General features: G+C 36.1%; 10 protein-coding genes across 10 annotated transcripts; 6 read left to right on the top strand and 4 right to left on the bottom strand.

Moving 5' to 3' along the window:
- Positions 1 to 1,295: 1,295 nt before the first annotated feature.
- On the top strand, positions 1,296 to 2,186 carry PRCAT00005808001 (SDR family oxidoreductase; the record flags this gene model as incomplete). The annotated part of the gene is made up of 1 exon (XM_062955907.1): positions 1,296 to 2,186. One exon carries the CDS (start codon positions 1,296 to 1,298, stop codon positions 2,184 to 2,186), a length of 891 nt encoding a protein of 296 aa, XP_062812463.1.
- Positions 2,187 to 3,689: 1,503 nt separating this feature from the next.
- Positions 3,690 to 6,017, top strand: PRCAT00005807001 (uncharacterized protein; the record flags this gene model as incomplete). Its single annotated transcript, XM_062955906.1, has 1 exon — positions 3,690 to 6,017. The coding sequence occupies one exon, from the start codon at positions 3,690 to 3,692 to the stop codon at positions 6,015 to 6,017; it is 2,328 nt and encodes a 775-aa protein (XP_062812462.1).
- A 62-nt stretch (positions 6,018 to 6,079) lies between these two features.
- On the bottom strand, positions 6,080 to 6,889 carry PRCAT00005806001 (uncharacterized protein; the record flags this gene model as incomplete). The annotated part of the gene is made up of 1 exon (XM_062955905.1): positions 6,080 to 6,889. One exon carries the CDS (start codon positions 6,887 to 6,889, stop codon positions 6,080 to 6,082), a length of 810 nt encoding a protein of 269 aa, XP_062812461.1.
- Positions 6,890 to 7,967: 1,078 nt separating this feature from the next.
- PRCAT00005805001 (NAD(P)-dependent alcohol dehydrogenase) lies at positions 7,968 to 9,080 on the top strand (the record flags this gene model as incomplete). The annotated part of the gene is made up of 1 exon (XM_062955904.1): positions 7,968 to 9,080. The coding sequence occupies one exon, from the start codon at positions 7,968 to 7,970 to the stop codon at positions 9,078 to 9,080; it is 1,113 nt and encodes a 370-aa protein (XP_062812460.1).
- Positions 9,081 to 9,563: 483 nt separating this feature from the next.
- PRCAT00005804001 (SDR family oxidoreductase) lies at positions 9,564 to 10,370 on the top strand (the record flags this gene model as incomplete). Its single annotated transcript, XM_062955903.1, has 1 exon — positions 9,564 to 10,370. One exon carries the CDS (start codon positions 9,564 to 9,566, stop codon positions 10,368 to 10,370), a length of 807 nt encoding a protein of 268 aa, XP_062812459.1.
- Positions 10,371 to 10,882: 512 nt separating this feature from the next.
- On the top strand, positions 10,883 to 12,427 carry PRCAT00005803001 (uncharacterized protein; the record flags this gene model as incomplete). The annotated part of the gene is made up of 1 exon (XM_062955902.1): positions 10,883 to 12,427. The coding sequence occupies one exon, from the start codon at positions 10,883 to 10,885 to the stop codon at positions 12,425 to 12,427; it is 1,545 nt and encodes a 514-aa protein (XP_062812458.1).
- A 2,799-nt stretch (positions 12,428 to 15,226) lies between these two features.
- On the bottom strand, positions 15,227 to 16,282 carry PRCAT00005802001 (uncharacterized protein; the record flags this gene model as incomplete). Its single annotated transcript, XM_062955901.1, has 1 exon — positions 15,227 to 16,282. One exon carries the CDS (start codon positions 16,280 to 16,282, stop codon positions 15,227 to 15,229), a length of 1,056 nt encoding a protein of 351 aa, XP_062812457.1.
- A 461-nt stretch (positions 16,283 to 16,743) lies between these two features.
- Positions 16,744 to 19,086, top strand: PRCAT00005801001 (uncharacterized protein; the record flags this gene model as incomplete). Its single annotated transcript, XM_062955900.1, has 1 exon — positions 16,744 to 19,086. The coding sequence occupies one exon, from the start codon at positions 16,744 to 16,746 to the stop codon at positions 19,084 to 19,086; it is 2,343 nt and encodes a 780-aa protein (XP_062812456.1).
- A 508-nt stretch (positions 19,087 to 19,594) lies between these two features.
- On the bottom strand, positions 19,595 to 19,804 carry PRCAT00005800001 (uncharacterized protein; the record flags this gene model as incomplete). The annotated part of the gene is made up of 1 exon (XM_062955897.1): positions 19,595 to 19,804. One exon carries the CDS (start codon positions 19,802 to 19,804, stop codon positions 19,595 to 19,597), a length of 210 nt encoding a protein of 69 aa, XP_062812455.1.
- Positions 19,805 to 22,055: 2,251 nt separating this feature from the next.
- PRCAT00005799001 (uncharacterized protein) lies at positions 22,056 to 22,376 on the bottom strand (the record flags this gene model as incomplete). Its single annotated transcript, XM_062955896.1, has 1 exon — positions 22,056 to 22,376. The coding sequence occupies one exon, from the start codon at positions 22,374 to 22,376 to the stop codon at positions 22,056 to 22,058; it is 321 nt and encodes a 106-aa protein (XP_062812454.1).
- Positions 22,377 to 22,587: the final 211 nt, after the last annotated feature.

Here is a 22,587-nt window from a genome sequence, read left to right as displayed (position 1 = left end):
ATGAGTACATATACAAGATTTCAAAATTACAAAAATAATAAACACTTGATTTCTTTATATTTGAACTAAACGAGTGATCACTTATTTACCACTATTGCTAACCCTGCTTTTTTTATGATAAATGTCGAGTGGAACGGAGATTTCAATCGTTGTAAGACAATAAACTTGCAATGTATATAAAAAAAAACTTTCAAACTTGTATTTTTTTAGCACTGATGTTATCTTTCAGTGCTTTTGTCTCTATCATCCTTATTTCCTGATATTTGTAGAATTCATAACCAAACATGATCGAATTCCGCCCTTGCATACTCATGAAGAAATATATTTAAGGAATGCTTAGCAATGGTTTTCGTTATTGATAAAGATGAACCCAAGCATTATAATGCCACAACCATGAAGTCTATTAAAGCTGTTTAAGGTATATACTTTATTTCTTTTAGCTATTTTTTACTTGAAAAATATAGTCGTAAACGATGTATACTGTATGCCACTAGCACGATCAATTTATTGGGAAAGAGCTGTAGAAACTTCAACACAACAATTTAGAAGTTAAATTGTCATATGAGTCCAGATTTTTTTTGTGGCAGATAAATATTATGGTATAGCTTTGTTGCTCTTTTCTTTGTAGTTTAAGGGAGGGGAGAGCCTTTATGGCGAGGATATTACTTATTGCAAATTTAATAGAGCATTTCAGGGATGAGACATATTACATGGATGATCTACAAAACTGGGTCATCAAAATGAGCGTATCTATTATTGCAGTACTGAACCATTTTCTTGGGCTTATACGGGAAGTATTTATGAAGGTGTTAATTTCGCAATTAGGATCTCTCTATATAATGTGGGATGTCAAAAACAAAATATTCGGAAAAGAATGGTATCATGATCAATAAATGGCAAAAATCGAAACAATGATACAGTTAAAGCAAGACAAATTGTACATCTTAGGATTGTATACACTGATCATTGTAATAAAATTTTGCAAGTCAATTCTGTTTACAAAAACCTAAGAAATTAACTCGCAAACCCTTGTTTCGTTTTCTAAGAATAGTCACCCTTCTAGGTCGTCAAAAGATACACCATTCTAGCGCCGTCTAAATTACTAAATCGCTTACAAAGATATTCATCCCAAAAGCAAATTAGTAAATTGCTTACAAATATATTACACCAAATGCTTTTTCGCAGCGTAGGTACTTATGTTAGTTTTTCTAAAGAGATATTCTGCCAATTATAAAAAGAACTGAAGAAAACCTAAATTTGAGCATCAGAGAAAGCATTTAATTCAGTCAGTAATAATGAAGCTCTTCGTGACAGGTGGTACAGGTTTTGTCGGGGCACCTTTTGTAAAGGAAGCTATTTCCAATGGACATCAAATTCTCGGACTTGCCAGATCGGACGAGTCGGCTGCAGCTCTCAAAGCTGTTGGAGCAGAAATCATCCGTGGAGACTTAGAAGATCTTGATGTATTAAGAAAAGGTTCAAAGGAATCCGAAGGAGTAGTTCATATTGGCTTCGTTCAGGACTTTGAAAATTTTCAGAATTCTTTAGAAATAGATCAAAGAGCTGTAAAGGCTATGCTTGAGAGTCTTGAAGGAACCAATAAATTCTTTGCCTACACGAACGGTCTTCTTGTATTACCTACAAAAAAAGGAGAAACTGCTGACGAATCCACCCCAATTACATATGAAGATAGTATGGTTCTACTTCGTAAGTACACAGAAAAGCTTGCATTGTCCTATGCTAGTAAGGGGGTTCGTGTTGTGTCTGTAAGGTTAGCTCTTTCAGTTCATGATAAGGGTGACCGTGCTTTCATAGGTCTTTTAATGGAAAATGCAAAGAAGAACCACGTGTCTTATTATGTGGAGGATGGCGAAAATGTGTGGTCAGCAGTACATCGTGACAATGCTGCAGTGCTTTACAGGTTAGCTGTAGAAAAGGCACCTGCGGGGTCCATCCTTCATGCTGTAGCGGAACTGGTTCCAGCGAAGAAAATTGCAATGGCAATTGCAGAAGCTACAAATATTCCTGTCGACTCCATCAGCTCAGCTCAGGCGGTCGAAAAATTGGGGTTCATTGGTACCATAATTCAGATAAATTCTGACATCTCGAGTGAGAAAACTCGAAGTCTCTTGGGATGGGTTCCAACTAAACTCGATCTCCTATCCGATATCAAGGAGAACTACTAGTTTTATGGTTGATCTAGAATTATGGTAAGTTTAAACTAACTTTTTGCTGATGGGGCTGTTGTCTGCTTTTGAACATTTCCAGAGCATCGGTTTTACGATTATATAATTTAACTTTTCGAAATATAGGACTTAGTCTAATTTTGAATAAACTTATATCTTTTAAATTCAAATCGATCAACAATTTGTTTAAGTTTTCTTCATATACAAGAATACCTAGAAGTTATTATTTGATACTTTCTTCATCCTTTCGAGCCAGTTTTTATCTCAATGTTTTTGTTAATGCCCTTGTAAGGTGGTCCGGGTTTGAGTTCCTATCTTTCTTCTCTTATATTTAATTTAAAGTGTAATCTCTCTCATGAATGATCTTCAGTCTAACATACTTTGTGATACATCCTTATTTTGAAAATATCTGCTGTCCGAAATACATTAAAGGCAATGCAGCCCTAACAATGCCAAAGAGATACTGATGCTTGCAATATTAAAAGCTCTTAAGTTGCCATTACTAAATATGAATCAATAAAAACTGAAAAGAGCATAGAAACGGTGCGATTCCAAAAAAATTTGCATCATTTTGTTGAGGGATTGGTGGCCGGGGGGTCTACAATCTAGATCGTGGTATCTTTTTATGTTATTGTTTCCCTTTTGGTGACTTATATTCAAAGGAAAACTCTTAGGCTGATCACTAATGACCGAACTCTTGAAAAACAACTGTTATATATTTCTCATATCGATTGAGGTAAACATAGGAATTAGTAGGCTGCATTGTCTTACTCTATTGAAGGAATGTCTCTTAATGTCACAGTTCCTTATACATCGGAATTTCAATAGGCGAAGTATTCGAGCTATGTTTTGGAATAAGGCCAAATGAGGGCATCAGAAATGTGTTACTGATACCAGCGTATTCAAGAAGGATATGTATCAATCTTGAGAGAGCAGGTAAGTAGAACAGAGTGATCCATCGCGAACGCTTATGAAATGACTAGGTAATGCTAGTATAGTAGACTTGGATAATCCATTGATCGGGCATCGGATATAGAAACTTCCATTATATATAGCAGATAGCAGATAGCAAATATTACAGATATGCCTACAAAATATGAAATCTGATAGCTTTTGTATTCATTTCGGTGTTTTCTTTGTCGTCTCATTGCTAGAACAAATTTTTTGAAAGTACGACCGGAAATAGTTAATTTGAACTCATTCATCAGGTAAAAGAACTCTTATTAACAGTGACCTAAGCATTTCTTGACACGCCGCTAAGATTTTATCCGATCAACTTTTGTAAAGGAAACTATTATTAAAATTTGAGCTGGCTTCAATCTCGGAAAAAGCGTTATTGTGACCCAAATTTGAAAGGGGGACGATCTTCATAAAACCCCACACTAAATTTTCACTATCAGGATTAAATCCTAGCATTGTTTTTTTAGAGTGCAAGTAATATAAGCCTTTTCTTGGGCATAATCTTGTCTATGGGATTGTAAATTGAAGACTTCTAATAGCAGCATGGGGAGACGCTCACCAGGGAACATGCCACCCCTGATGAACGATGAAGAAAGTGGGGATTCCAAATTTTCCTGCAACGAATGTAGAAGAAGAAGAACTAGATGTACCAGAGAGGTTCCAGTCTGTAGACTGTGTTCCAAATATAAGAGGCACTGTTTATACGAGAAACACAGTAAAACTCCATTAACCAGAAGACATTTGACTGAAGTTGAAGAAGAATTAAACCTCTCTAAACAATTGTTGAAAGAATATATGCCTGAAGTAAACCTTTCTCAAATGCTACAGCAACTCAGAAATGGTTCTGACATCACCGAAATACCAGAATTTACTAACAAAATTCATAAGAGGATAAAACTCCCCCCTGAAGGGATATCCAACATAAATGAAAATAGCCAGCAGCAAATATCTGACAAGACTCTTAGCGAGAACAAGTCGGGATCATCTTCTAATGAAACACCATTTTTAACGAGATTGACTAAGCCTTCAGACTGTGAAAGTTGTATAAATAGTCCTTTTCCTTTGTCTGAGATTAGTATGGGGAATAGGGGTCTAAACGATCAGAGAGAAATAAAAAATGATGCTGATTGTATTACTGATCAAGGAGAAAACTATCAAGTGCCTCAACTTCTACCTTCAATTCTAAATCTGGGCCCTAGTACTAAAACAAGTTTTGATTCAGCATATCTGAATAGAGGGAGTTACGATGCGGTCGTGGACTTATCCCCTTCTTCAAATACGTCTAGTTATAATTGGGACGAGAGAAAAAAATCTGATTACAAGAGGAGATCGTCAATAATCGATGGGATGGCCACAACTGATTCAAATGGTTACTTGGGCTCCCCATCTAGTGCGGCGTTAATAAACTTGGTTGGAGGTGGTTTTTTTCTTCAGGATAAATTGAATAAAAATATAAACCAAAATAACGTATCCAGCTCACCGCATCTACTGAACAATACAAATACAACAAGAAAGATAGCAAGACAAAAATTGGAATATTATGTAAATCAATATTTTGAAACATATCATGTTTCATATCCAATTCTTCACAGGCCCATTTTCATGGCTCAATTTAACGAAGTTATACCAACGCCTCGGAATGGATGGGAAAGCTTGTTAAATATAGTGGCTGCTATTGGATCTTTTATGTGCGCTGTATCGCCAGATGATGATGATGATTTGATACTCTTTGAAATTGCAAAATCAAAATTATCTATAGAGATAATGGAAACAGGGAACTTAACATTAGTGAAAACTATTATATTAATGTCGAATTATTTACAAAAAAGGGATAGGCCCAATTCTGGATACAGTTATTTGGGTTTGGCTGTAAGGATGGCTTTAGCATTAGGTATGCATAAGAATATTGAAAACTCAGAAGAATCACTATTAGATCAAGAAATAAGGAGGAGAATATGGTGGTGCTTATATATATTCGACTGCGGCCAAACCATAACATATGGAAGGCCCCTCGGCATACCTTGTGCTGGATTTGATACAAGACTACCTATGAATATCATTGACTCAAACTTGACTGCGCTTACTAAGGAAATCCCTGATGAAGAACTTGAGCCTACAATTTATACAAGTCTTCGATTGCAGTCACTTTTTCATTTATTAACGAATGGGATTTACCAAAGAATTATCTCAGATCCGTTTCCTACTGCATATTTACTATTGGAATGGGACAAGAAATATCTTGAAAGGTGGAGATATTTAACACCTTCATATTTCAAAGAAGACGCAAATGTACCTACGAAATTCAAATTAGCTCATTGTGTGCTATGGTGGAGATATCGAAACTTGAGAATTATAATGTATCGTACTTTTCTATTGAAAAGGGTCGTTTTGAACTCTAGAAGCTATAATGAAACAAGCGGCGATGAATTTGAGTTAAAGGCAGGAGAAATTTGCTTACAGGAATGTTCTGTAACTATTCATAGCATGAACAGATTTTGGACAGAAAAAAAAAAACATAATAGAATGGACGCATGGTACACCTTGTATTTTATAATTCCTGCTGTTTTAATGCCGATGGTTTGCCTTAGAAATGATCCATCTTCAATGAATGCGACTAATTGGAGAAGTGATATTTTCACTGCCCAAAACATAATAAAAAGTTTAATTATCATTTGTCCGGCTGCTAGCAAGATTTTGGACTTGATAGAATTGTTGGGTTCAGAATATTTAAGGCGTCAAGGCCATGGAGAGAATATTCGCTCCTTTGAAATATCTCGCACTGACGAAAGTCCATTATCTCAGTTGATGCAATTACATAGTATGTTATGGCCCGTATCATTTGATATTGAGCAACAATTCAAGTTGGCATAATATTATATATATAATACATATACTGAATTGTTCTTTTTCATGATTGGTTATATATATTCAGTTTATGTTAAAGTGTAGCCACCTGCGAGAACAAGCTCAGAACCAGTCATATATGAGGAAGCATCACCCGCCAAAAAAACGTAAACACCTTTTAATTCATATGTTGAACACAATCGCTGAGCCGGAATCATAGAAAACCATGTATCCCTCCATTCCTTTGGATGGGCATCTAACATGTCTGTTGCAATGTATCCTGGAGAGACACAATTCACCCGTGCAAAATCAATCCACTCGACAGCGAGGCACTTAGCTAGTCTCACCAAACCCGCTTTTGAAGCATTATAAGGTGCTTGCTTTTGAGGATAATTGACAACTAAGGATGAAACAGAGGCAGTAAATATAATCCGACCTTGTTCTAATTTACCATTTGTCTTTTGAGCTTTGAAGACTTTCGCAGCTGCTTGTGCTGTAAAAAAAGCACCGTCTAAATTTACAGCCATTGTCTTACGGTATTCCTCTTCGGAAAAATCTTCCGCTGGTTCGTGGACTGCAACACCAGCGTTTGGAACCACGATATCGAGTCTTCCAAAATCTATGAGCACTTGCTCAACGCATTCGCTTATTTCCCTTTTGTTACTAACGTTACATTGGTAAGCTTTGAATTTGACACCCAAGTCTACGAAAATCTTCTCGACCTTATAAAGTATCTCTTTTCCTGAAGTATTATATGTAATAGCAATATCAGAGCCTGCTTCTGCCAATCCGATAGCGGCAGCAAGCCCTATTCCTCTTGAACCACCGGTGACCAACGAAACGTTACCGCCCAAAAAAAACTGCTTCAAGACTGGAACATCTGGATTTTGGTAAAGCATTTCCCTTATATCTTATTAGTTTAAAAGTAAATTAGCTAGATTTATTGCTTTCATGAAAATTCCGCTACCTTTATTTATATGTTGCAAGTTTCACATCCTGGCCAGCTGATATTGCACTCGCAAACTCGCAAGAGCTAGGGTGACAAAATTCCGCAAATTGGTAAAAGATTGCAAAAAAGAAATTTTATATTGTCATGCAAGCTGTAAATATCTCATGCATAATTGAGCTTTTGATATCAGACCAAAAAACTGAATATTCTTTTAATGAGTTACTATTAAGTTCGGGTTGAGAATACTATACTGTGGAATTTTCAATCAATAAGAATTTTGTCCCTACCCTATGTAGGAGCTTTACTAAAGACTTCAGTACCAATGTGTCTTGCCTTCTTGTTTTTCATCTTTATTTTCAAATTATTCAAATTACTTAATCTTGCTTGCAATAAGCGGCGCTAATTGTCCATGAGACTCAGGAAAGATATAAAGGAAGTATCCATTTAATCATCCAGTCATTAAGGAGAGTAGCGACAGTTCACCGTATGCTGAGCATCAGGCATCCTGTATTCGCGCCCAACTATATAGCATAGACTCCACTAATTCTCACGCTTTTATTCTTTGGCATATTTTGCCGACTATCCTTTTATTAAATGAGAGATTTAGCTAATACTTCTCTGGTTTTCAAACTACGTGGATGCCATAGATGTGCATTATACTATATTTTAAGTTCTTCGAAAAATCAGAATTGCTACCCGTTAATGTCTTTCTAATTGTCATGAATTCGTTAGATAATTAAGGTTCTAACTGGCATCGGTAGAACTTCAAAGTCGAAAGAATCACTGATAGTACTATTCACATGTTCCCCTTTTCGAAAGAAAAAGAAAGAAAAAGAAAAAAGGTGAGAGATGGCCGCTGTTCATTTGTCTTCGTCCATGAATAGCGCTCTGCGTACCTCCTTAGATTTTGAATAGAAAATGCTGCATTGATCTCCGCACTTAGAATATCACAGTTAATTAACATCTATATAAGTTAAATATTCTACAGTGTCATTTTACATTCACTAATTTTAATAAAGAATAACAAAATGAGCCAAGTAGCAAATCCAGCTTTCGTATTGAAATCTATTAAAAATGTTAAATTTGAAAACAGACCTCTCTTGGAGCTAGGTCCAAAAGAAGTTAGAGTCTACATCAAGCAAACTGGAATATGTGGTAGCGATGTCCATTATTGGCAAAAAGGAAAAATTGGCAAGTTCATTCTACAAGACGGTCAAGATATGGTTTTGGGGCACGAATCAAGCGGTATTGTTGTCAAAGTTGGCAAAGATGTATCAACTTTGAAAGCCGGGGACAGGGTTGCGATAGAGCCCGGAGTGCCATGTAGATATTGCGATTATTGCAGAGATGGAAAGTACAATCACTGTGAGGAAATGGTCTTTGCAGCGACTCCCCCTTATGATGGTACTTTAGCTAAGTATTACAATGTTAGTTATGATTACTGCTATAAAATTCCGGATCATATGAATTTGGAAGAAGCTGCTATGGTGGAGCCAATCTCTGTTGCTGTTCAAATCTGTAAGCGTGCAAAGCTTCAGGCAGTAGATTCGGTGGTAGTATTTGGCTGTGGACCAATAGGATTATTATGTCAAGCTGTTGCTAAGGCATATGCGTGTAAAAAAGTAATTGGTGTTGATATTTCTGATGGTAGGTTAGACTTTGCAAAGAAATTTGCCGCAGATGAAGTTTACAAAATGCCTTGCAAGAAGGAATATGAAACGGACGAACAGTTTGCCATTAGTACTTCGAATGCCATAAAAAAGAAGTTTAACTTAGGGGATGGTGCGTCTGTTATCTTAGAAGCTTCCGGCGCAGAGCCATGTATTCAGGTTGGTGTATTTTCCGCCTGCCCGGAAGGTCGATTCGTTCAAGCCGGAATGGGCAAAGAATTTATTAGTTTCCCAGTAACTGAAGCTCTTGTCAAGCAGCTTAATTGGACAGGAAGTATTAGATATAGCACAGGGGTATATCCTACTGCTATAGAATTAGTAGCAAGTGGCAAGATAGATGTTAAGCAATTGATCACAAATAGGTTCAAGTTCGAAGAAGCAAAAAACGCTTTTGAATTAGTGAAGGAAGGACGCTCTGACGTAATTAAGGTTGTAATCGAAGGAGTTCAAGAAAAAGGTTCTAAAATTTGACTTTGAAAACATATTTTTGTACTTAAAAATTCAAGTGGTTGTATAGACGCTTAATAAATTGAAGGCACTTTTTCGCAATATATTCTTTTGTAGAGAGGCGTTCATTTGGGCAGTAATTTATCTTACTTCTAACATTCTGCAAAAGGTGGGATACAAGTTATGGTGCTCATGTGCCGTGAATTTTTAAACGGAGGCATTAATTACCTTCAGTTGGAGTCAGACTAGGTGGACTGATATCCGTTCATGTACTTATTTTGACCTGTATTTCTAAAAACAGTAACAATGTACTCATGTAATATGATACAATCCTATGCACGATAGGCACAGAGAGGTTTACAGAAGAGCGGTTGCAACTATAATATTTATTATTGAGTTGACTACTAAAACATAACATCCAAGAGTTATTATTATATATATATAGTGCAGTTGAGCTCAGAAAATATTTAACAATTTTTTATCAAGTTACCTATCATTTTATCTAATATGTCTAATTCAATCAGAAAATCAAATCCTCAGCTCTCTGACAGCATCTTTGAAATGTTTTCAATGAAAGGAAAAACCGTTATAATTACTGGTGCAAGTGGTGGAATTGCTCATGAAGTCGCTAGAGGACTCGCAGAAGCAGGTGCTGATCTTTCTCTTTGGTATCATTCCAATCCGGCTGCATTAAAATTGGCTGAAGAATTAAAGCAGAAGTATGGGGTCAAGTCAGAAGCCTATAAGGTTGATGTTAAATCATGGGAAGAAGTCAAAATTGGAGTGGATCAAACTATCAAAGACTTTGGACATCTAGACGTGATGATTATTAATGCTGGTATCCCGGCAAAAGCTGGTGGATTGGATCAAACATTGGACGAATGGCATGATGTTGTTGATACCGATTTCAATGGAGCTTATTATTGCGCCAGGGCTTCGGGAGAGGTCTTTCGTAAGCAAAGAAAAGGTAATTTAATTTTCACCGCATCTATGTCAGGTCACATTGTCAACATTCCCCAGCAACAGGCCTGCTACAATGCAGCTAAGGCTGGGGTTATCCACTTAGCCAAATCTTTGGCCGTGGAATGGGCTGATTTTGCTAGGGTAAATTCAGTATCACCAGGCTATATAGACACTGCTATATCTGGAGACTGCCCATTTGATATGAAAGAGGCCTGGTTCAATATGATTCCATTGGGGAGAGACGCAGACCCTCGCGAGTTAAAGGGAATATACTTATATTTAGCTAGTGATGCATCTACTTATGCCACTGGAAGCGACTTCTTAGTTGATGGGGGATTCTGTTGCCCTTAAAGATATATAGCTTATAGTTTGTATCTATTCCAAAACAAACATTTAGCTTAAGATAAAGATCGTTAACATGATGTAAAGTATCTCGCTCTAATGTATACTCTTCGGGATAATAAAAATGCTTTTCTTGTAGTATGCAGTTTTGATTGATTAAAGCTTCTCAATAACAAATATCTCGGGATTCAGTCAACCTAGATTCAAATGCGGAGAAAACCTGGGGAATATTAAAAATGCAGCGGACACGAAAATTCCGAAACACTCCAATTATTTTTAAGTCGATGGGGAGATAAAGAGAAATTTTACAAATATTCACTGTGTTTTGTAGGTTGACTCTTGCTTATTTGCAGAAAATCCTTAATTTCAATATCTTGCTGACTGTTGATACCCCGTATTAGTTAATGTTACTTAATAGCTCTGATCCACATCTAATGCATATATAAGCTTGGAGATTCCAGAATATTAAGTAAAGAGTATTCTTAATTTTTGAGTTTCTTTTAAAATAAAACAACTTTCAGATGAAGCTTAATTTTACGCCTGTAAGTGAAATCGTAGGCCCTACGATTGCTCAAGTTTTACCGAAATATGATCGACCCTGGTTTAGAGTCAAGCATCTCTTCATACTAAACCTGTTGCTTTTGATTCCTCTTCTTTCATCGTCTACCGCAGGTTACGATGGCTCGTTGATGAATGGTTTGCAGTCCTTACAGGAATGGAAAGACTACTTTAATAATCCAAAGGGAACAATGTTAGGATTTGTCAATGCTTCACAAAATTGTGGTTGTGTCATCATATTACCACTCTGTGGATGGTTAACGGATACTTTTGGAAGAAAAAAGACTCTTGGTGCTGGTTTAATAGGAATCATAGTTGCTACTATCATCCAAGCCACTTCAAAAGAAATAGGTCAGTTGATAACTGCAAGATTTATTGTTGGAGCTGCTGGTATGTTAGCAGTTCAACCTGCCCCTTTATTAGTTGCAGAATTGTCTTATCCTAGCTATCGTGGTAAAATGACATCCTTATATTGGTGCTTATATTACTTAGGTGCAATATTGGCGTCGTGGAGTTGTTATGGTACAAATGGTAGGGGTGATACTTGGGCCTGGAGAATACCTACAATCTTGCAAGCTGGTTTCCCAGCTATTCAACTTACTTTTCTATATTTTGTTCCTGAAAGCCCCAGATGGTTAATCTCTAGAGGCAGGAAAGAGGAAGCAAGAAAAATATTGATTAAACACCATGCTGGTGGGGATGAAAGCTCTGAGCTTGTTGCTGTGGAAGTATCTGAAATTGTGATTGCTTTGGATTTAGAAAAAAGCCAAAAGAAATCAAAGTGGAGTGATTTAGTCTCAACTCCGGGCAACAGAAGAAGAACTTATATCGCTGTAAGTCTTGGTGTTTTTGCCCAATGGAATGGTATTGCCGTAGTATCCTACTACTTGACTTTGGTGTTAGATACTATTGGAATTACTTCATCTTCGATGCAAACTTTGATTAATGGTATCTTGCAGATTTTTAATTTAATAGCTGCAGCATCTGCAGCTCTTTTGGTTGATAGGTTGGGGAGAAGAACTTTGTTACTTTGGTCCGGTATTGGTATGTTGGTTTCATATGTTATTTGGACTGCATGTTCTGCAATATTTGATGAGAGAGGAAATCCTGCCGCAGGAAGAGCTGTTGTTGGGTTCATTTTTATCTTCTATTTCCACTATGACATTGCATATACACCGTTGCTTTTAGCCTATCCCACAGAAATATTTCCATATTATTTAAGATCTAAGGGTGTTACAGCTGAATTGATGGGAGTTTATGGTTCTTTGATCATCGCATCATTTTGTAATTCAATCGCTTTGAATGACATTGGTTGGAAGTATTATATTGTATTTTGTGTGCTATTGGTTATCATATGCATCAATACCTATTGGTTCTACCCTGAAACTAAAGGTTACTCTTTAGAGGAGATTGCAAAAATATTTGATGGTGACTCCGGGGTCATTGATATAGAACATATTCAATCCGAAGATATGGACTCGAAGTCCAAAGTTCAACACGTTGATTAATAATAATATGATAACTGTTTTATTTCTTGGTTCATTTCTCAATAACGAGAAATCCTTATCTCTTGAGTATATATGATTTTTATGTACTCATTTGAATAAAAATTAAAAGCTATGAATTAATTATTCAGGTTCTCTAAATAAACTTGTATCCTTTAGATTCCAAGGGAATTAATGATATTTTTTGGGATCTATTCGTCATGTTTTCTTTAAATTGATTTAGACGATAACAGAAATTCTATTACTTTCCAATACATTGAAACTAGCATGGATATATGAATGAAATATTAAGGAAGGGTGGTGAACTTTTAATTAAAAAAACTCGCCAAAAAATATTTCTGCTCATTTTTTTCTATTTTCTATTTTTTTGTGAGCTTTTTAATTGGAAACTCCGCACCTTTCCTTAGCTAGATATCTAAATCCTACTGGTAATCTCAACGTTGACGAGTGTAGAATTTTCGTAGAATATTTCATAAAACTTGAGTCTATATTTATAGAGAGAGGTGTCAAGAATGGTATCACATAGGATATATTAAATCTACATTCTCTCCAGATAAGTTAATATTATCTTGACTACCTTCGTGTGGTCGTATAGTCACGATATTCTGAACATCTAGAGAGGTGTCTAAGAAGTCTCCTAGCTACCGTCATTGATACTTCTCTTCTTTTGACAATACTCTGGACACCTCCTTGAATATTTCTCAGAATTCTTTTGAGTTTTCCTCTTTTTGTTAGTTAATCCTTTTTTGGGAATCCTATTTTTTAAAGGGAATTATGGAGCACTTGATGAAGATTTGACTCCGAATTAGCATCTTTCCTACCTCGTTGCCCCCGATTATGTCTTATCTAGTCATTTTTCAATAATTAATCATGAAGATCCTGAATAGGTTTTTCACGGTAATAAACTTCATTTGTGAGTACGTTAGGTTAATCATAACAGATGTGATTTTAGAATCTTACTGGAAATGATTTGAAGGTAATGTACCTAACTTTGAGCCAAAGTATACTTCTTGAGGATATAATTCTGGACATGAAAGACGGTTCTTATATGGTTTGAGAGAGATGGGAGAGAGCAGAAGAAGCAAAATTAACAAGGCAAAAAATCAAAAGTATGAAATTGGAATTTTTTTTTTAAAGGGACAGCAAATATCCTAGTCTTAGGTGAAGGAAGTGACCTGTATCATATAACGCTCAGCTGAAAAGAATCAAGTGACACAGTGCTTAAGCTCAAAAAGATGGCAAATGCACTTATCACGCGAAAACTAACGTGACTGAATTAAGGTGTCAAGGATGGTGTAACATCTAATACTTTTGGTGTGAAGATGATGTCAAAGATTATGCAGAATCCACATAATAATATAATATATAATATCATGACATCAGCTCTTAAAACCGGGTTAGCTTATAGCCCTTGATCAGCATTACATTCATGGAGTCTTAAGGAAGAATATCTAAAGAGGGGATAAGGAAGGTGTCACCGCTGGTGTCTAGGGAGCTTCTATACATCTCGCTACAAGCCCTACACAATTCCCTTAAAACTTTTTTTTTGGCTTTTCTTATTTCTATTATTCGGACTTCTTTTTGGGGGCCTTAAATTTATGGGTAGATGGGGGATGTTTTGTTGAAAATTTGACTTTGCTAACTGTTTCATAAAAACCAACACCTCTCTTTCTTCCGACCTCTTTAACATCTTCTATAGCCTTATCTCAATAATTACTACATTAGGATCTTAATAGGTCTTTCATATAAAGAACTCCTTGTGAGAAGCAATGAATACCCTTGCAATGTTAACTTCAGATCAGTAAGGCAAAAAGATATTTTCTCAGCAAGGGTAGAGAATGAATTAAAAGGACGTAGAGGAGGGATTGAATCACCTTCGTCTTACAAGGACGTGGCGAATGAAGTGATCCGGATAATTTATCAGCAAAATTTTTTTAGTATATTTTTTTGTAGCGAGGAAGGACAGTAATAACCGATGAATTCAGATATTTTTATGACTTGTAGGATCACACTGTTAGTTTTACGGTCTTTCGAGAATGAGCAAGTTCTCATAAATCAAAAGGTCTAGCAAACGCTGCTAGTAATTAGATCGGTATTGATCTTCCCAATGACAACCTGAGTGCAAACATTACCTTGTTTCGACGATTTTGGGTACTCGTCAACCGAAATACCAATAGCTTGTGAAGATAGAAATATTAGGCTCATATTTCTTTCTTTTTAAAAGTTCAATTTCTCTGAAATGTATTTAGGAAACTCAATATTGAATATCCCTCTTGAATAAAGACAACTCTTCTTTATATACTTAAAGTATACTTCTTATATCTTAACAAGAAAATAAAGAAACCGTGTAGTGTCAGATTCTTTCAAGCACTACTTAGCAAGATGGTAATAGGTTGCAAGTTCCTTAAATTAGGAATGGCCAATTGAGAAATCTCAGTCTTACGAGCGATCTTTTGATGATGATGTTCTTAAGGAAAATTGAAAATAACTATTCTTATTGATGAAAATTTCTGTGTTTTTGCATCCCAAATATCAGTGGTTATAAACCTTTTAGAGAATTGATACTGGGCTCGTAGGGTTCTAAACGATTCTAAAATTGGATTCTTCTTATTTAAAACACACCAGCTTCTATATAAGTTGTCTTCATGGGAGGATTTTTTCAATAAAGATATAATCAAAAAAACCTTATATAAAGAAAAAAACAAGAAAAAAAGACAATACTGCGATACAGCATTCTTTAAATTACTTGAGACATATTATGAGCTAATCGGTGAGCAGTCTCATTTAGAGAACACACCTCTTTCATTGTTCTTGATCACAATGTTGTCTCAATTTTTCGTTATATCTTCCTCCTGCAACTTGATTGGTCTCGACAATGTGGTCAATATCTATCAAATCTTCACTGGAAAGTTCCACAATATTATTGAATGTCAGATCGGCTCTCAATCTGGTAGACCCAGATGGTATTGGAATGATTTTAGTAACATTAGTAATATTCCTATAACTTTTCCTCTCAGAAATCGCTAAAATCCATGAAATAGCCAAAGACTGAAGACTAGTATGTTTTACATCATGAGCAAATAGATATAATGCTTTCACCAATTTCATATTCTTAGGAAAATTTTCTTCACTGTTGCGGTCAAAAGTTGATCTCAAGGGGTCTGCCATCAAAACTTTATGGAAAGCATCCTCATTTTCTACCGCAAAGTCACTTAGAAATCCTTTGGATAGTGGAGAATAGGCTACCACTGGAATGCCTAAGTCAGTTGCAGTCTTTAATATACCATTGTTCAATATATCCTGTGTCATGATGGATAGCTCCAACTCAACAAAAGAGATTGGAAATACTTTAGCTGCCTTGACCATTGATGTTGACCCCACTTCCGAAAGAGACACACCGTCAATTATTCCTTTCTTCACATAGTCGGAGATGTATTCTACTGATTTTTCATAAGGAACATTACGATCAACTCTTCCGATTTCAAACAAAATTTTGGGACGACCTTCTGTCTTGGGAAAATAAGAAACAATTTTGTCGATATCCTTACTAATGGACTCTTTGGAGCCCAGAATTGCAAATTTTGAGAGATCAACGCCTCCTTTGATTAAAAAAGTTAGCGTTCTAGTAAATTCTGGAGGTTTCTGGTCAATGAATTTCTTTAGAAGTTTCAAGTTTATATCGTCACCACCATAGAATATACCACCATTGATGAACTTAACATTTGGGCCCGTTGGACTGGTCACATACTCCAAAGTTTCTAACGACTGCTCAATTGGTGGAACATGGTCCACCCATGTCATACTCATGGTTCCAAAACCTAGCTTATCCCCAATTGTTACCGCTTTATGTTTAGTCATCTTGTGTTTCTACTTTGTTGTCCTAAGATATTCAAATAAGGTGAACATCTTCGCGAGAGACCCTTTTCTTAAATACTGAATATTTTCAGGCCAGCAGTGCAAAAGATTACAGCGTTGTTAGAGTACAAGCCTATAGCGAAAGAGAAAGTCCGTCGGGCTTGAGCTCATAAGGCTCAAAAAGCTTTTTGTGCCAATGTAGATTTAGATTTCAGTATTTGGATTCATGTAGCAATGTGTGCCGAAAGGGTTCGTAATCGAAAAGTATGCCCGCCGGAGATACATTAAATGGATTTCGTATCAAAAAGGAAGGCGCGTATTATCTTACTAATTTGACATGAGTCAACAAAAAATAGATTGCCTCCTAATGTCACATATGAGTACCTCTTTTCTCTGGTACTGAATCAAAATACGTAATCAGCAGTACAGGGAAAGACGACGTATTTATCTCCTGATTCCTGAGAATGGTCGACGGGCGAAAACAAAGGCCAAGTAGGGCTTGCACGTTTTGTAAGAAGAGAAAGATTAAGTGCGATTTGAGAACTCCATGCTCTAGTTGTATTAGATACGGGTGCCTTGAATGTAGGTATACACAGCCTGCAAACATAGGAGACATAAGCAAATTGCCCATAAAAGCTGTTGATGATGACAGACGTACAAGAATTGAAGACGAAGTATCAACATTAGACGAAAGGGTGAAAGAACTCAAAAAGTGGCTTGCGAAGGATGTGAGAACTGCGGTTCTGGAAGAGTTGACAGATACTTCCCACTTTGAGGTAGATCATAAGTTTCTGAAAAGGATTGACAAGGTTAATTTTCATGACAGGTTCTTCTCAACTGAACTAGAGGATTTACAAATCACCACCAAAGGTCCTTTGTCATGGTTTTCTCTTATTAAAATTGATATGTCTTTGAGCCAGCTTCATTTGAAGTGTATAAAACTGATTCGTGAAACTTTTGACAGGTTAGGAACAGAGTTAGAAACGCAAGTTAGAGCAAATAAGTCAAGGTCCTTAGACAGTTCAAGAATATTTTCCGTAACTCCAACTGATTACAATTCACTAGGAGTAGGAGAGTTGGGTAATTACCATGCCCAATTCTTGGGTAACATTACTGACTTACCGCTACCCAATATGAAAGTGATCAATTTGCTAGTTGATAGATTCTTTAGTCATATTCACTGCTTATGCAATTTTTTTAATGAAAAAGACTTTAGAAACAAGTTATCAGGATTATTAGACTTTAAAGACGCAGGCGGTGTGGAGAGTGTTAGTATTAAAATCAGTGATAATAAAGACTTTGCAAACCTAGGATCTCTATTGCTTGCGTTGAGACTTGGGTACTTATCTTTGTTCACTTGCACAGGAGAAATCAACAACAGTCGCCAGAACAACAATAATGTGGCTTTCTTGATTGGGCAGCCAATATCTTCTGATTTGGTTCAAATCTCAGAGGACTTTTTGAATTATTTGAAAGAAAGAAATGAATATTCAATTGAAATGTATCAACTAGCACTCATGCATCTATATTATCTACAGGTAGCCCCAGAAAGAGGCGACTCTATAGATAAAGGGAGATCTCTGGTTCTTGTTTCGTTTCTCTTTGAAATGGCCTATTCATTGGGATTTGAACGTGATCCAAACAGCATTCCTGGGTCAACCATGGATAATAGTGAAGCTGAATTAAGGAGATGGCTTTGGTTTTACTTGCTTTTGATCGATTCAAGGAGGTCTATGGTCACTGGTGCCCCATTAAATTTTAATAGGTTTGGATTTGATACCAAGGTCCCGGACCTTTCGATCGTTGGAGGTGGAAGTACTGGAAGTACTGGGGCACCTTTAAGTTGTTACACTTTTTTTAAATTTTCGGTTGAGATCCTAGAATCGATACAAAAAGTAGGTGGCTGTAACGTAAATGATTTGATGACTCTATTGACTCCGAGGGAAAATAAATGGGATTATTCCAAGGTTAGGAAGCAGGTATTTGACGTTAACTTTCTGAGTAAGCCATTTTCAAGACCTTTGGCGCTAAAGGCTTATCTTTATGATAGTACTTTTGTATTGAGTTTACTATTCCACCTTTATATTTTCTATGAGAGAAAAAGAGATGCGTCTCAAGGCCGTCATTTGCTCAGGAAGCTTTTGAAGGTAATCAGTGATATTCTAGGGTGTGTTTGTGAGTTTTTAGGGAATATGCATAATATTCTCGGCGATTGCAGTGATCTTGTTGTTGGTCCACCTTTAGAGATTCTGCTTCATAAGTCCATTTTAATATTGCTCGCAATCAATAATAGGGTTAATTTTGCCTTAATTGACTCTGGTGCAAGATCTAAGAATGCCGAGGATCCTCATTTTACGTACACCGTATCGACTTTAAAACGAGCCAAGAATATACTTGACCAGTTTATTCATTTGTCATCAGCAATCATCTCTCACTTGGGCAAGAGGTATAATTATGCTAATTTTATAGCACAATCTCTCGAAATATTCAAGAGCTCAACAAGCTTGGATCAATTATATCTCTTACTGTCAGTGGAAGAACGCCTGTTTTTACTTGACCTAGACATGGATTTTATTTCAACTCTCTGTTGCGACCTTGAGATAGCATTTAAGATGATGAGTGAAAATTTCTCATTTGATTGCATATCTTTTCAAACTGCTCCAAATTTGGAACGTGAGGACAACTTAAAGGAAACTTCTCCTGTTGAGAAAGATGGAGCTTTTGATTTCTTTACGGAAGAAAATATGATGAATTTCTGGAGGTCTCAGTTCTCTGATAACTTATCGCCAAGAGGAGATCTTTTTTAATACTTAAGACTATAGCGCTATTAATTCCGAAGGGAGGATAGGATTATATGATCGGACAACAAACTACTTTTTTTATGATGTGTGTGCAGAAATTCAAACTTTAATGATATATGTGGTTTTATTTATTTCTGGCTTTTTGCCGTTCTTGATTTTTGTTTATTTGGTTCCCAAGTGGATTAATCTTGTAAAAAGCCAATTAATAAACTCTTTCATCTGGTTAACGTACTGAGTAATGGCTTTTAGGCATTTTTACCAAGCGTCTACTTGAGTATGATTTAAAAGTTGTTCATGCTGATTTGATGGAGATGGTATATCCCATGATTTGGCAAATTTCTCCACTGTTATAGAAAGATGCGCTTGGCTATTCAAACACTTTTCAACATTCTTCTTTAAGTTATGGTAATGGAAATAATTTCTTAATGTCTAGTGGAAAGGCGAGTATGTAAAGTAAAAAGACTGTCAGGGCAATATTAAAGTTATTACCTGTAAGGTGGATATCCTCTGTCATTCACTCAATGTTAGCATTTCCGATATTGCCTCGATCTATAAAGGAAAGCAAGTACAAAATGGTAACTCTGGGTATTATATATAAATTTAACTTTTTAAGAAGCTTTCTATTGTAACAAATATCACCTTCCAAATTCGCACGTTTTGCTTCAGTGGAGTCCTCCAGTTGTCGAGGTGAGCTTTCAAAAGTTATTTTGTTTTCGTTCTTCATATTTTTCATTTCATATGAGGAGGTTCTTGTTCGCTACATAGCTCGTTCTTTTTATAACTATGTTCACACTTATTGATCTTATCTCTACTTAATTAAATTTTCGATCTCTGTAGTCCTTTAGATAAGGTCTAAGAGTATTTCGATTTAAAGAGATAGATCCTTACCTATCTTGGAAAATGCGGCACCCAAGGGGGTGTGTCGATTCTAATTCTAGCTCGCGCAGTAAGATTATGTTTACTGTGCTAGATGAAGAAGTGCCTTTAAATGTATTCGATCCCCTCATGGGCATAATTTTTTTTTATCAGTGTTTGGGATAATGCTCTCTGTTCGGTATTTTAATATCACATCGACTATTATAAAAAACACGGGAGAGCATTTTAATGAGGAAAAGTTCCTGAAAGGATACATCAAGCTTTCAAGCTACTATGTAGACATCAAAGACGGTGATAAATACTTCAAGCGAATATTATATATGACTAAGCAACATTGTCAAGCTAACATTTTATTACACATATGCATGCTGTGAACTAGCTCAGTATCAGATATATGATCACGATAATATAGACAATTCAAAAGCTGGAACCGCAATCAGATATGCTCTTCAACGTAAGGGTTTCATGTCTAACAAAGTCATCTTTGGAGTTTAAAATGAATGAAAAATGCCCTATATATTAATTTGTTAGTAGGGATGCTATTTTACGGTGGATATTGGTGTCAAATCGTTTTCCTACGTATTGCACCGCTCTTATACGGTTGACCACGACTTCTATGCCAAGATTCAAATGGAAGCTTCCTTCGCTTAAAGTTTCAATACATTTGCTACAAGCAGTTAAGATAAATTTATTGTTCAAATGAGGTTTATAATCTTTCATAAAATAAATAATGACCCTCTCTTGTTAAGAATAGTGGAAAAAGTGAAAATAAAACGCTACAACCTCTCTAATTAAACTTCTTATAGTTTCGTACTATATAAGTTTATTTTCTGCTACAGTTTGAGGTTCTACCTCAGGGCATATCTTACACTTTATACCTTGCAACTCATTCTTAGTGAACTCATTTAATCTAGCAGTCATTCTAATTTTCATTCTTGGATTACAGAAAAAACTTGACACTAATTTTAATCTATAATAAAACTTTTAGACTTCAAACAAATCAATGCACTCGAAATTGTAATGAAATGTACATGCACAACGGAGACTTTTCATAACACACGACTAGTTAGTTAAACTACAATATAATTACTTCAAGAGATTCTTGATCCAGCACACTAATGATAGCGAACTTCTAGATGCAAAGATTCATTATCCGCCTTTGGCTAATAGAGATCAAAAAGGATTCAAATATACAGCATAAGAAATACAAGAAGTATGCCATGTATCAAAAAAATGCTTATATAAAATTATGTCGAGGGACGCAGAATTTATTTGAAAATGGTTTACATTAAAATATAGTCCGTTGGTAGTTTAAAATATTTGAAATATAGACTTTCTGCAAGTGATGTTCTTGCTTTTTATAAGCATATGAGAATATATTCATTCTAGTGGATAAGTTCTTAGTACATTGTTGGTATGCTAGGTCAAGCCGATTTAAGAAAGACCTTGATCTTGTCTACTAATTTTATAATCAGCGCATGCTTTCATTGGACTTTTACGAGAGTTCTTAAAGTAACGCACTTTGTCCTTGGTAATATTTCGGCTGACAAGTTCATTTTGTATTTGAATTTAGTGAAAAGCCCCTAGAGTAATATTCTTTATCTTAGGTACCCGTTCAGTTTGCAGCTACTCGGGTTTTCAAGCTCTTCTTCAATTATTTGTTTAAGTGGGAACAATTTTTTGGGGTCCTGCGGTCGCCATCTACATTTTCTATCTTTTTTGATGTCAAATTCAAACCATTTTGTAAGCGACATGTGCTCTGGGAAGTTTCTTTGAAGACACGTAGCTGTTCTGTAGTTTGACGTATCTTCAGAGGTTTTCCTTTACTTTTTTTCTTCTTCTTTTTCTTTGTTATTGGTATTGGTGTTGTTATTGTTCTAGCTGTTTCTTTTTTGATTCTTTTCTTTTAATAATCATCCCCAATTTTTTCTAACGTTGGTCTAAGGGTATGAATGCTTTCTCTTCATAGTTCTAAGCTTCACACTTATTTGATCAGATTCTTATTGGAATATCCACTATTGCGCCAATTCCAGTACCGTTTATCTTTTTCGTGTTGTGGTGACATATAAGCGACATCAACTAAATTATCTTGATTAAACTCAAGTCTTTTCGCGTCGTAGTACCTGCCTTCGATGCCCACGACAGAGTGCGCATGAGGCATAATTAGGACCGCTCTCTTTGACAGTTGATGATGGAGGAGTTTGATAGATTCCACTATCGGACTGAGTGATCAAAGAAAGGTTATCCGAAGTTCTTGAATTAATCTGATGAGGTGTAAAACCGGTCCCCATAACAGCAGAAGACATTGGTGTTACCAAAATATTAGGATTTTTAGATCTCTTGGAAGGCGTCAGCAAATCTGAAAGGCTAGAGCTAGAAGACTTTCTTTTCTTTCTTCTAGAATTTGGTGACACTCTCATTAAAGGTGTGAAACAGTCTGGGGCACACTGCTTAACTATTAAATAAGAACTGTACTCTGCAGTGGGACTAGAAGTGAGTGGAGACGTGTTTATATTGATGTTCAATCTAGTGGTGATCTGATTTGTCAAAGACGTGGCCCGGGGGGTCTACCTCTCTTTCTTTTTGCCGTTGGAGTCGAAAGCGTCGGTGAAGAGCCTGTTGACATATTAT

Source organism: Priceomyces carsonii (genome assembly GCF_900007245.1).
Source record: "Priceomyces carsonii strain CBS4050 genome assembly, scaffold: Debaryomyces_carsonii_scaffold_7, whole genome shotgun sequence".
Classification (NCBI taxonomy): Eukaryota; Fungi; Ascomycota; class Pichiomycetes; order Serinales; family Debaryomycetaceae; genus Priceomyces; species Priceomyces carsonii.
The sequence above is the reverse complement of the archived record's forward strand: the minus strand, read 5'-3'. Positions and strand labels throughout refer to the sequence as shown.